General features: G+C 37.4%; 1 protein-coding gene across 1 annotated transcript in view; it reads left to right on the forward strand.

The window, feature by feature from the left end:
* Positions 1-14,190, forward strand: part of LOC107684332 (lipoma-preferred partner homolog) — a 177,129-nt gene extending 162,939 nt beyond the window's left edge. The window contains exons 7-9 of the mRNA XM_016480562.1: positions 9,927-10,105; positions 11,612-11,732; positions 12,510-14,190. Coding sequence (XP_016336048.1) covers positions 9,927-10,105; positions 11,612-11,732; positions 12,510-12,638 — 429 coding nt within the window. The 3' untranslated portion in view covers positions 12,639-14,190. The remainder of the gene's footprint in view (positions 1-9,926; positions 10,106-11,611; positions 11,733-12,509) is intronic.
* The last annotated feature ends 301 nt before the right edge of the window (positions 14,191-14,491 follow it).

Here is a 14,491-nt window from a genome sequence, read left to right on the forward strand (position 1 = left end):
TTTTTTTTCTGCCACAAAAAATATATATATAAAAATATTATATATATATATATATATATATATATATATATATATATCACAATATCAAAATCTCTTACAATTGTGAGTTAACATCCCAGGTCGGAAAAAAAAGGCGGTCAGAATTGCAAGATTTTAACTCGCAATTGCGAATTTATAGCTCTGTTTATACTATACCTTGCAATTCTGAGTTTATCCTGCAATTGACCTTTCGCAGGGAGTTTGAGTGACAGGCAATCTGATCAATCATAACGCCGAATCTGGCATTTTGTCCGACAAACAATCCAGATGACACATTACAGAGCCACAAAACAGTATTTATTGTTTTAATTTCTTACAAAAATTACAAAATTTGAAAGCTAAGACTTTGTTTCATACCAGAAGTAACCTGTTCTCTCTTGTCTGTTGGCACGTTGTCCGTGTCCTCTGCTTTGCAATATATTTTTTTCACTGCGTGGGAACATGTTGTGTGGTGTGAGAGCGACATGGTTTATCGGACATAGCATTAACAGTAACTGGGGGGTGGTCTTTGTGAAGGGACAACAGCAAATTGTGAAAAAAGTCAGAATTGTTAGAGAAAATTATGCAGTTACCCTTTTTATTTTTTTATTATTCCGTGGCAGAAACAAGCTTCCATTGTTTCAGGAACCAATGGGGTGTTAAAAATCAGACTAAAGCTGAACTTTTGTAACTGTGACTACCTGAAATTAAAAGTGAACTCCCGCCAGAAGTCAAAGTACAAAGTCTTTTAATATGAGTTTTGATCAGATTAACCAAATTAGGGGGTTAAGCCTTATTCACTAAGCTTATCCTTAACCATGATGTTAAATACACAAAAACATTTTCACAGCCAATAAATTAGTTCTTAATCCAGGATCAGCGGAGGAAATGGTTGAACTGCTGTTGAACAACAAGAGGTAAATGCCGTTTTGTTCTAAGTTGCCCACTGCTGATCATCTCAACAAGACTAATGGCTGAGACTGCTTTCATTTGCGAGATAGCCCTGTTTTTTGAAGCAGGCGGACTGCAGGGCTGAATGGCATTGAGGTTAATTATGTTAGTAAGGTGCTATGTTTGTGGCACCCTGCAGATCTCTTCCCTGTCGAAACTGCTCTCTTCCTGCCAGGCGGCTCGCGTTACTACTGTCAGAACACTTAATTGCCTGGAGCACTTAATTAATTGGAGATCATAATTTCTGGTAATCGGGCGTGTTTAACGTGGTCCCCCTTCCCCATCTTTCCTCCTGGACTTTTACTGCATGATTATTCAGATCCAGACAACTTGTTGGATGGAGGCTGGTTTAGATAAATGGCCTGGTCCCTATGGCCTGCTTCATTACTGCCTGATTTACTGCACACTCTCTCATGGAAAATATGGGGAGAAATGCAATCACCATTATGAGATTGCGCATTCCAGAGCATTTGATTTTACTATTTGGGTCAGTGACAAATATGAGTGCCCACAAGACAGGAAAATCTTTTAAAAAGTGTAAAACTGGTTTTCTTAGAAATGTACTCTTTACATTCATGTTAGTTTCACATGGTTTTGAAAACTATTTTACAAGGAAAGTCTATTTTGATGTTACCACCAAGAAAAAGTAATTAATTAATTAGTCACAGTACATGACATTTTATTTATATATATATATTAGTTCTGTCAATCGAATAAAAAAATTTACTAATTAATCACACATTTTTTTCTGAAATTAATCGGGATTAATCTTGCCTAGCATTTAAGTATTTAAATATACTTTTATATTGTAATAATTTCACATGCAATCTTTAAATTAATGTAGAAACAACATAAAGATAGTATTTTTTAAATATTTGTTTAGTGGCATCTTTTTTATCACTGAAGGCGAGTATAACTGATACCAATACTGATGTCTTTATGAAATAAAGTTTTTTTTCCCCCTAATATTTAACCATTGATTATAGCCATTCAGCATTACAGTATAAATGGGAGCTATCAATTTTAATATTTATTAGACTTTAAAAAATAACATCTTTTAATTTAACTTAAAACAATCTTCACATAGACCCATTATAATAAATGTCATATTTACCTGTGCTCTTCAGTAAGTAGTAAATATACAGAAATTGAATAAAGTTATCAAACACTATTCTAAATTAAGCAGATGAATCCTTAAAACTAAAAAAGTTGATTTCCTATGTTTTGTTTTGTTTTTGATGAATAGACATCACAGCAGCTGGTTATTAGGTTATTTGGCTGCTATTACTTTAAGCTGAACATGACGCGGATCTAACATCGTATTTTCTCACAACCTTTTATATATAATTGTGCTTTAATATTAAGAGCATGTGTTATAAGCCCAGTATAACGCTGACAGGATAGGGAGATTCGTTTTTACTGACATATGGCCTGACAGCATCTCATCTGACTGCAGTTCACTGATGTTCTACAGGAGCTCCTCGTCACCTGTACCGTTTCCGAGCTCGTTTGACTAGTGCCTGTCGCTGAGGCGAAAGTGGAGTGCTTGTCTGAAAAGTCTCCTGTTTGATGTGGTCGTAAAGACGTTCTGCATCTAAATAAACCCAATTCTTGTCAAGAAAAAACAGACAGAAGCAGCTTGTGAGTAGGGTGGCCAACCCTAGCTCCGCCCCTGCGTTAAATATTGTTAACGCCGTAAAAGTGAAAAAATAAATCGCCGCTAATTTTGACTGCATATATATATATATAAATTTTCTTTTTTTTTCTTTTTGACATTATTCAAATATCCCTGATATAGGTTAAAATATATTCAATATTTCTAAAATTCTTGCTGTAATTATGATAAAACTACTTCTATTAACACAAACTAGGAGTATTTATATAATAAATTTAATTAAACACGATTTTTTGAATCCGTATATTTCAAAAACTGTATGTCCTTTAATTAAAACAATAGTTATTGTTTTACCATGTCAATTTAGATTATAGTTTGATTATTTTATTACATCAATAATCAATCATTTTTAATTTAAATAATTTTACAGCCTGCAGACCACTGGTTGAGGGCCCTGATATTTTCCATAATAACTCAGTTTTAGTGTTTCTATGTAAAAAGAAAAAACTGCAGTTTTTCAACAAAGAGACCTGTGTGCTAATTTAAAGAAGCCTATATTGTATAATGGAACCACAAAGACCATTTTTCAGGCTATGTCGAGACATTTTCCCAGGGTGGCCCAATGAGGGTATGTTTTGCCACGTTCAGCGGAGGCTTCTGGTAACAGATGTCCTCTATTGCATGATACCAGCATCCCGTCGGCCAGACTGTGCCACAGTGCAAGTTTCCACCCACTTGGCTGGGCCAACAGTCATGTCTGTCATTGTTCTGGAGGAAGGTGATGACACACTAGAGTTTGAAAACAAAGCTCCTCAGCAACAATTACACGTGCTCACAATAAATTCAAGTGGATGCCATAAGTCAATTTTGATCAGAATTACAAGAGCACTAAAGATCACGAAATGAATGAATGTCTTTGCGCTTTCTTTTATATCCTGTCTGCCTTTCTTTTTATATCCTAAATGCCCATTTAATTGCGAGTGACGTTGCTTTCCACCTTGCCTTCAGCCCGATCCGATAGATGTAAAGGGTAAGGAACAGGCAGAAACTCACACCAGCACCTTTCTGGAGCTGCCCTCACACCGGCACGGCTGACGCACGTCTTGAAAGAGTTAGTGCTGCCCACGCTCGCCTATCACGCTGAAGTACAGAGGGCGATGAAGACAGGTGAATCCACCCTGCTTGTTTTGCTTGATGTTAGAAGTACAGCAGCAAAGCATACATTCAAAGCTCTCTGCCGTGGTTTGCTATTAAATATTCATATCTGTCTGCATTAGCATTAGCAAGCTACTAATTGAGTTCTGTGTATTCAGACATGATTAACTGGCTGGCATTCCTCAAAGGAGAGACCCAATTAGATAGCACTTGCGTGAATTGCCTTGCAACTTCCCTCCTTGCGCTGTTGTTCCTGTTTGTGTGTGTGGTTGCACTGTGTGTATCTTTGGAGCAGATTACAGCGCTTTCATTACTTGCATGTCTCTCCTGTAATGTAGATGTAACCAGGCAGAACATGTGACCATTTGAAGCCTATTTTGTAGCTTCTTTCTTTGAATCAAACTTGCATCACTTCCTTCCAGGGAGGAAAATATGTGACCACAAGCTGACCTGATGGAGTGTCACTTCAAGTGCTGCCTGCTGTATTTTGGCTCCATTATAAGATGGATCTGGAGCCATGTGTCAACAGCAGTCACATTCTGCTTTCAAGCTGATGTTAAGATGGGCAAACAGCATGAATAAAGTTTAGGAGAGGAAATGAAGACAAAGCAGGGGACCAGGCAAGGATTAGGATCAATGACATGTTGCTCATTTCTTTGTCCAGATCTATCGATCTCAAATTAAATAATTAATTATTAAATTGTTATCGTGGAATTATAATTCAAAATGTGTGCGTGCGTGCGTGCGTGCGTGCGTGCGTGTGTGTGTGGTAAAAAAAAAAGAAAAATATCACCACTTTTACTTGATGGTTAGTTACACGGCATGTCATTTTTACAGTTATTAATTGTGAGCCTTTTTTTTTTTTTTTTTAGAATACAGGTATATTTCAAAGAACTTGCCCCATGTATTTCAGACTAAACTTTTCTTTATCAAGGACATTTGTCGTGTGATTGCCCTGCATCAGAATCTTTTACTTATATTTCCTTTGATAAATGGATGAATAGAAGTGTTGTATGGTATGTATGGTTTTTGAATGAGATTGATATTCCACACCGAAAGATCTTTAAGAAATACTGGGAATTTTTATAGTAAATGTGAAACCTTCTGAGGTAACTGCCATAGTGAAGTAAGCAGAGGAATGTCTCTGAAATGTAATGGTGGGGTGATGTCTTGGGAAAAGACGTCGAGAGTTCTTGGCTCAGTGCCTTTGCGTTCACATCCAATCCCCTGTAGCTCTCTTTCCTTTAACTCTCTTTATTTAAGTAGCTCAAAAGATAGTTTCCCTGAGCACCTCACAGTCCCAGGGATCCAAAGCGGCAGTTTGGTTCTAGTCTGGTTTTCAGTCCGCTCAATGCTAAGGACCTTCTGTCCACCTGTCACCCATTACCATGTGTCAAGACTAGTTAAAGCTGACATCCTCATTCTCAAGACCTGTGTATACAGTATGCTTGGCTGATAATTTAATGCATTTTCTTAATTTAAAAACTATATGCAGTATGATAAAAAATTTTGCAATTATTAATGTCTTCTGACCCGTATATATAAAGGCCAGACCACACTTACCAAGATGTCTATGTGTTATGTATATTAATCATGCAGTTAATTAAATTTAGATTTTTAATAAAATGACAGCCCTGGTCATTTTACTTACACACACAGGCTGTTCAGCTGAAATGAATGTGAGATCTTTAGTCAATGATTCATCTATTCAGAGCAGCCCACTGACCTTTGACCTCTCAGCTACAGTCAGTGAGTTCATAGTTTTGTTTGCTTTTTAAAATATAAATTCACCTCATGATCTGATGATCTTGATCCTCACAAGTTGTTTTTATTTATTTTTTCTGGGGGGCGTCTGTATATTATCATATCGCAGACAGGTGCCCTAATGTGAAGTTGTCATCTGTACATAAATGAATATGGAAATTTGGTGCTGACAGACAATCAAAAAGTTTTATGTGAAATCCTGCATGATATATTTATAACGACTCAGGGCATTGCTCGAGAATTAAGTATTAAAGCCCATTTTGGTTTTAAAACTATTTCGATTTGAGAAGATATTTGGATACGGTTTCTAAGGTGAATGCAGTTGGCAGAGTGACATTGAATGGTACAGGTGTTTTAATATTCTGTGCAAAACAAATCATGTAAAATTGATAAAGCCTCCTATCAAAAAAGACATCCAGTAACTTCAGAGTATTTTGCTTAAATACACAGAGCGCCGTGAATTGGCAGTTGATGCTTACAGCATATACAGAGCACATGTGATTTTCCTTCACGAGTATCGGTTTGTTCCTCACATTTTTTTCTTCACATTTCACCTTCTTTTATTCCATCCTATCCAGACAGTCTGCTTTCTGTTTTATTTAGACCAGTCTTCAAATATGTATCATTCATTTGTGAACTGCAAAGCTTTTTAGTCGTTCTTATGTCCAGCACTGTGCAAAGTTGTCCTGTTAGGGCATTCTTTGTTGTATTTGGAGATTAGCTGTGATGCACCCACAAAAAGAAGAGTGGCTGGAAGAAAAAGAGAGTGTTGGAGCACTTTGTCAGGAAATTGATAAAGCAATGAGGCAAAGAAGAGGATACAATTGACTTCAGTGCTCTCCACTCACCCTTTCGTTCAGAAAGAGGCTGTCTGACCTAAATTCATTCTACCTCATCTGCCTAGACGTTTGTTTAGCCTTCTGGGCAAACACTTAGAGAAATGTATGAAGCTGAAAAAGGAGGAATATATGTGAATATATTACACTCCGGCAGCGGAGAAAAGTAGCATGAGTAGACATTTAGTGCCCTCTAGTGGCTCTCCAAGCTGTTATTCTACCACCAGAGAAGCCATTAGCGGTGCTCTGTCTAGATTTTCTTAAACCATCTTTGAAAGTTATTACCGGACAGTAAATCCACAGCATGTAAATCAAAACTGCTTTGACGTCAACATAAAAGCTGCAGCAAACTGAAAAGCTGTGCTGGGGAAGAAATGTTTGACTGACCCAGACTTCACTGTCACGCTGTTCGTACGATGACTCTGGCACGATGTATTGTGTGAAATCTGCTCTGAAGTGTGAAAGCGGACTGTTTTTGAATGTTTCTTCAGAAAACTGTAAGCAGCAGGGATCCAGACTCTGCTTCAAGTCCTTTAGAAAAGCGCAAAGACTCAGGTTAAACATTAGATTGTGTTCCTGAAGGCCATATACAGGCTGTAGGTCTTTCTATATTTTCCCCTCCCCCTCTTCCTCGCCTCAGCGTTATTAGACGAGCCTCAAGGGTTCTCAGCGGCAAGCTTATTAAAGGCTTTATCCGTTTCCAGGATTTGCAGAGGATTGTGGAACGGACATTGTTTGTACTGGGAAATAATGTTAATTTCTGTTATACTCATGAAAGAAATGACACAAATTAGAAACTTGTGTACCTACGGCCTTCTCGAGCCTTGGCGATCCCTTAGAAGTCAGTCTTCCCAGACACGCCGTTCTAAAGCTGACTTGATCTAAGAATGATGAGCGGATCGTAGGAACTCAGGGCCAAGTCCTTTGACCCCCGCCTCAGCTTGCCGGTGAACCGAGAGCATGGGAAATGATCCCAGAGCACAGGCAGTGCAAACAGGATTTGGCTGTGTTGATACATAGGACTCTGTCCATGCAGCTGAAAACTCCACTACAGATCTGTTCCAAGTGACGGATATATTCATAAGTGACAGATTTGTAACACTGTACAGTACATTGGCAGGAACACTATGTGTCACGTAACAGCCGTCCTCACATAAAGCACACGGGAGACTTAGTTGATTTCAGTAGTTTGACTGTTAGCTTAGTAGGATGCTCAAACAACCACAAAAAAGCCTAGCCTACACAAATATCACTAATGTCTTTTGATCAATACTTTTTAGTATTAAACTAAATATTTAAAACATTTAGCTTATAATTTGGCTAAAACTAGCATAAGAAAGGTACCTAACTTTGGGAACACCCTTCATTTCATAAAATATTGCCTCTCTAGGCAAGTTAGTGTAACAGTGTGCAAGCTGACATTGTCACTCGCTTTGCAAAAAAAAAAAAAAAGCCTTGAGAGAGTTTGACATAAAAGATGACACATACAATTAATTTAGAAAACAAATGTCTTATAAAGATAAAAATGCGACTGGAAATCAATTTAAGGGGCCCCTTAATGGTCAAGATTTCTGTCAAGAATATGGAAGATTTAATCAGTTGTCCACAATAGGCCTAAACCAGCCAAAGTACTGTATCAAACACAGAATTATTATCAAAAAAGTATCGACCAAAATCCCTGAAAATAGGCATATCCTTTTTGTCGATATCGCACAGCCCTAGTGTGAGTGAAAACCCACAGGACTGTCAGCCCTAATCATCAGGGCTCGTTGGCGCGGCAAACATGATGGCTTACAGTGTTGCCACACATGCACATAGGCATGGAAGTCTGTGTTTGAAAACAGTGCTGAGTGGCTGTGCCAAAGAGACAGACAGCCAAAGAGGACAGCTGTAGCCTGGAGTACTTACACATACTGAGATGTGTCTGGGCGACCGAATCCCGAGTGGAGAAATCCAGGAAATATTTGTGCATCATAGCCTCTCATGCGAAAACAGTCTCACACACATGCTTTCAAAGAGAAACTCATCCTATAATTGATCACACACAGATGATTTCACCATCCTTTGCTGTAATTGCTTAGCTGGAGGGGGATAGAAGATTCTTTTATATGAAATATCGAAATAACAAATCCAGGGCTCGGGGTGGACATTAAGAAGAGGAATGTGAGCGAAAAGTCATCAGCTGGCCTGCGGCCCGGTATCCGTGGCTGAGGAAAAGCCTGCAGTCATCAGAAAGTGGACGTATTTACTGCTGCGCCTCTCGCAGAACGAAAGCGAGAGTGAAAAATTACTTTGTTTGTGAATCAGAGAGTAGCTAATCAGATCTCACTCTCATTCCATTGCTCACTATATATACTTTATATCAGAATCTCCTCCCTTTTCCCTTAGGCATTTGAGGACAGAGATACACTTGTGACAGTCATTTGGATGCACACATTATTCTACGGAAATCCATTAAATGTTGATAGATAATGGATTTAAAGGGTCTGTTTGGCCAAAATGTAAATTCTGTCATCAGTTACTCGCCCTCGTTCTAAAACTGTTTGACTTTGTTTCTTGCTAGGAACACTAAAGTAGTTATCTATCAGAATGCCTAAGCAGCTGTTTTCCATGCAATGAAAGTTAAACGCTTAGTTCACCTGAACATTTCAATTCTGTCATCATTTACTCACCCTCATATCATTCCAACCCCATAAGACTTATATCTTCCAAACACAAATGATATTTTAAATTAAACCTGACAGATGTCTGTCCATCCATTACACCAATGCTTCAAACAGTTAATGAAAACATTGGAAAAGTAATCGCATTGTAAAATTGTAGCTATCGTTTTGTGATGAACAGATTTTTTTTTTTTAAAGACTTGTTTTTGGCGATTTTGCCTTTATTTTAGATAGGACACTGTGACGACAAGAAGCAAAGAGGGAGAGAGAGGAGGGTAAAATCGGGAAAGGTCCACAATAAACATTGATTAACATACATACAACATATGACAGAAATCTTTCAGGTTTCATTAAAAATATCTTTATTTGTGCTTCAAAGATTAATTGAAGTCTTATGGGTTTGAAATGACATAGGGGTAAGTAATTGATGACAACTACATTTTTTGGGTGAACTTACCCTTTAATGGCCATTAAAGGGTTTGGAAAAGCTAAATATGTCCTTTGAAATAAAGTAAGTCAAATGGGTTTGAAATGACATGCGAGTGAGTAAATTATGACAGAACTTTAATTTTTTGGGTGAACTATGCCTTGAAGGTGTGTGTGTGTGTGTGTGTGTGTGTGTGTGTGTGTGTGTGCCTGTGTGCGTGCTTGAGTGTGTTTGAGTTTGTGAGATGGTTTTTCAATGAAAAAGGAAAGTAGACATAGAAAAGTTTGTTTTTATCTGTGTATTTCTTATCATTGTAAATGAAGCATATCTTCACTTTTGTTTAAGGTCGAAGGTTATTCCGACTGCCAAGCCACGACTCTCACTATCACAGCTTAAATAATGTGCTGATATAAATCTCACTTGCCTTTTTTCTTCAGTTTGCTTTGGCTGGGTTTGTACGTTATGAAAGATCTTTGTTTCTCTGTCTTTGATTTTAGAATACCCTGGAGACTTGCAACATATGTAGTAAGCCCATAATGGAGCGTATCCTACGGGCGACTGGGAAGGCCTATCATCCCCACTGCTTCACCTGTGTGGTCTGCCATCGGAGTCTGGACGGCATTCCCTTTACTGTGGATGCCTCCAACCACATCCACTGCATCGAAGACTTCCACAAGTATGACCACACTCTAAAAAATGCTGGGTTATTTCAACCCAACTTTGGGTCAAATTTGGTTAGTCCATATTTGACCCAAAGTTGGGTTGAAACAACCCAGCATTTTTTAGAGTGCAGGCACACAAATATGCTTCATATATCCACATACTACATGCAGGACTAAACACATGTAGTACAAAACATGTTGCTATCTTAATCTCAATTACATTAACTTATAAACGTAATCAAGTTCAAGTATCACATTCAAAACAATCTTATTTACAGGTAATATGACTTTTAAGTAGCCTGTTCAGCCTTTTGTATGTATTAAGGAATTGAAAGGTTTCAGAAGGAATATGGGATTGTGAGACTATGATCACAACAGAAATGCCATTGTGTCGAGGAACAGTTGAGCTGTACCTGGATTGTACTCATTGTTACTATTGTGGTATAATTAGGCCACCATCTGCTGAACTTCCCCCTTTTTGCTGTTTGTTGGTAAAACCCAATGAAGAAGTGAATCACCTGACTGTTATGCTTTGTGTACACATACTCGCCTCTTCTCTCTCTGTTCCTGTCCTATGTTCTCAAACTGCTGAACACACAGATGTAGTCATTGTGGAGCTTTCTAAAACATTTGTGTCTTTGAAATAAGTTCCACTGGGTAGTAAAATTAGCTTATTGATGGCTTTCACCACTTGGAAACGTAATAATAATAATGGCATTATTTACTCACCCTCTTGCCATTCCAGACCTTTATGACTTGCTTTTTAAGTCTTTATTCACTAATAGTCTTGAGAGCTCTCCTACTCACACAGGTTTGGAACAATATAAAGGAGAGTAAACGGTGACAAAATGTGTATTTTTGATAAAATATCACTTTAATGCAGAGTCAGAGTTATCGCAGGTGCTCAATGACTGATACTATTTAGATTATTTTGCTTTAGATGACATAATACAAGTGTGTAGCTTCAAATTACCAAATGTTCTAGAGCAGAGGTGGCCAAACTTTACTATGAAGGGCCAAAAATTTTAAATGAGGCCCAAAAATAAATGTTGCATCATATCTAACTACACTACTTGTCAAAAGTTTGGGTTGGTGGGATTATACTGTTTTTTTGTTTTTTTTTGTTAATATTTATATTTTTTAATTTGTGTATGCTCACCAACTCTTTTTTTAATCCAAAATACAGTAAAACAATAATGCTGTTAAATATTATAATTTAAAATGACAGTTCTTTACTGTCACATGATCCTTCAGAAATCTGTTCATAAGAAAAGTTCAAAAGATCAGCATTTATTAGAATTTATTTAGATATATAGATATATTTATATATCTTTTGTAACATTATACATTTCTTTACTCTCATTTTAACTAATTTAATGTGTTGTTGCTGAATAAAAGTATTAATTTTATTAAGACTTACTTAGACTTAAAGGCCTTAGGCTTTTGAATGACAGTGTTCATTTTTTGTTTTGATTTTTGTTTTGTTCTGTCTTTGACTGTTTTTCCTTCCCTTTTTCAAGGAAATTTGCTCCTCGTTGCTCTGTGTGTAGAGAGCCCATAATGCCAGCACTTGGCCAGGAGGAGACTGTGCGTATTGTGGCTTTAGACCGTGACTTCCATGTGCAGTGTTATCGCTGTGAGGTGAGTAAAAGCCCTTGGGTGGTTGGTTAAAACTTCCTAAATGTCTTTGGAAATAGAGGTTTCGTACTGACATTTTTGTCCTTTTTCAAAACTATTTTGTGTGTGTGTGTGCTCACTTTAGGTATATATATCTCTACAGAGTGCCATTATAAATTTTGAGTTTTAGAGAGTTAACACCTCAGGAAATTTCCAGTCAGTGTGCTGCAGTGATGCCCCAGGGAACTTCCCCTCTGGTTGAAGGGTAAATTCAGATGTGAAAGTCATGATATATATATGCAAACCGGATATAAATACACTGTTACGAGCACCTCTTGATTTATTATGGCAGTTTGTGGCTTTTCAGTGTGTAAAATGAAATGCACTGTAGCTTTAAGCCATGAGAGCTTCATTAGTGCTTCAGTGCTTCAATCTGTACCTCTCTTACTTAAGACTTACTTAGACTTAAAGGCCTTAGGCTTTTGAATGACAGTGTTCATTTTTTGTTTTGATTTTTGTTTTGTTCTGTCTTTGACTGTTTTTCCTTCCCTTTTTCAAGGAAATTTGCTCCTCGTTGCTCTGTGTGTAGAGAGCCCATAATGCCAGCACTTGGCCAGGAGGAGACTGTGCGTATTGTGGCTTTAGACCGTGACTTCCATGTGCAGTGTTATCGCTGTGAGGTGAGTAAAAGCCCTTGGGTGGTTGGTTAAAACTTCCTAAATGTCTTTGGAAATAGAGGTTTCGTACTGACATTTTTGTCCTTTTTCAAAACTATTTTGTGTGTGTGTGTGCTCACTTTAGGATTGTGGCTGTCTTATCTCTGAGGGAGACAACCAGGGTTGCTACCCTCTGGATGGCCATGTTCTCTGCAAAAACTGCAACACCAGTCGCATCCAGGCCCTCACTGCCAAGGCCACGACTGACCTCTGAATAACACACATATCTACATGCAGGTCCCTGAGAAATCCTGAGAAACACCATATCCTGTCACATCACTGCACACAAATATTTATGCTCAGACAAATGCACATGTACACATAAAGCTGTCATTCCACTTAAGAGGCCACGACTTGCCTTGTCGCTCATGCACCTCCACACACTGTGCCTTGTATTAAAATTGCACTCATTTATTCTGTCCAACCGTTTTTATTAACAGATATGTATTCACCAGGGCCCGCTACAGCTGCTTGTAAACACCTAAACGAAGTAGGCCTTAACATATAGAGCAAGACTATTAGATTCTAACTGATGTTCACAGAGCTGTTCAGTTGAGAAGTGGGACATTAAGAAAACCCTCATAGAACATCATAGAATCTACCTTTAAAAAGGGACCATGCTGTCCGATCACTATGCATTCCAGTATGTATCCAACCTACAGCTTTCATTTTATTTTTAATCTCTGCATTGTATTGTCACAATCCATCCTAACTTTCACATAGAGCTACACATGAAGTCGCACAAGTATACATTCTCTGCTATGGCTTTATCAAATAACGCATAACAAAAATAATTGGAAGTTTTCATTACGCATCATTCAAGCTGGTTAAACATATTTTTAATCTTCTTATGGCGGCTGTGAAATTGGAGGTTTTATGTTTGCTAAGGTACACAAGTTGGTATAGAAAGACCTGGACCTTCACCTTGACTCGTGCATCACACCTGCTTCATCAGTATGTTTTTGGAAACATACTTTACAGGTGTATGTTTGTGAATGCATATCCTTTCGATTTACATTTCTGAATTTACCCTTTGAGATGAAAGTTACCAAAGAGCTATATTTACTTTCTCTGTGACAGCGTGTATGTATATTATTGTATGCTAATGAAATTTAATGGGAAGAGTATTTTATCTTTTAAGGACTGTGAATGACCTTCAGTAGCTCAGAAGCCTAAATACGTTGTGGTTCATTCAGTGCGGTTTCCTGTTTCTTCCTCAGTGTACCGCTTCAATTCAAGTGGATTTAGCAATAAATATTCTGCGCTTGGAACTTTTTTGTGGTTTGGTGTTATTTTTATTTTTTTTCAGAATTGTACTTCAGTTATCTCATTTATTTGTATATCATGAGTGAAAATGGTGAAAAGATCTAAGGATAAAATGTATGTATTTAGATATGCACAGTAAATTGTGAAATAATGTCACGGCAGATTGAGAATCGTTTGGTATTAAATTAAAATTCTCAGAGGAAAAACTGTCAGATTAGTGATAAAAATGTGTGAAAATCAGGGCTGAAAGGATGTTGGAAATGTGTTTTATTTGATCTAATTTGATCTAAGACTTTAAGGGCTGATGAGAGACAGCCTGGTGAGCAATATTTTAAGTATCCTCAAATTGTGAATCTATTGTAGTATTAGTTACGTAAGATAGAGATAAGTATTAATAAAAATAGGAAAACCGTTTAGGGAAAATAATTTTTCTTTCGTAATTTTGTACATGGATGATATCATTATGCAAATTTCTTCTTTGTTGTTGCATTGACACTTTACTAAGAAGGATATGCAGACATTTTTTTTATTCAAGGAGAAAGTGTTCAAGCTGTTCTTAAAGCTACAGTACACACATTTTGGGAAAATCTGAAATTATTTATATATATATATATATATATATATATATATATATATATATATATATCTCTACAGAGTGCCATTATAAATTTTGAGTTTTAGAGAGTTAACACCTCAGGAAATTTCCAGTCAGTGTGCTGCAGTGATGCCCCAGGGAACTTCCCCTCTGGTTGAAGGGTAAATTCAGATGTGAAAGTCATGATAGATATATGCAAACCGGAC

Source organism: Sinocyclocheilus anshuiensis, unplaced genomic scaffold, assembly GCF_001515605.1.
Source record: "Sinocyclocheilus anshuiensis isolate Anshui unplaced genomic scaffold, SAMN03320099.WGS_v1.1 scaffold365, whole genome shotgun sequence".
Taxonomy (NCBI): Eukaryota; Metazoa; Chordata; class Actinopteri; order Cypriniformes; family Cyprinidae; genus Sinocyclocheilus; species Sinocyclocheilus anshuiensis.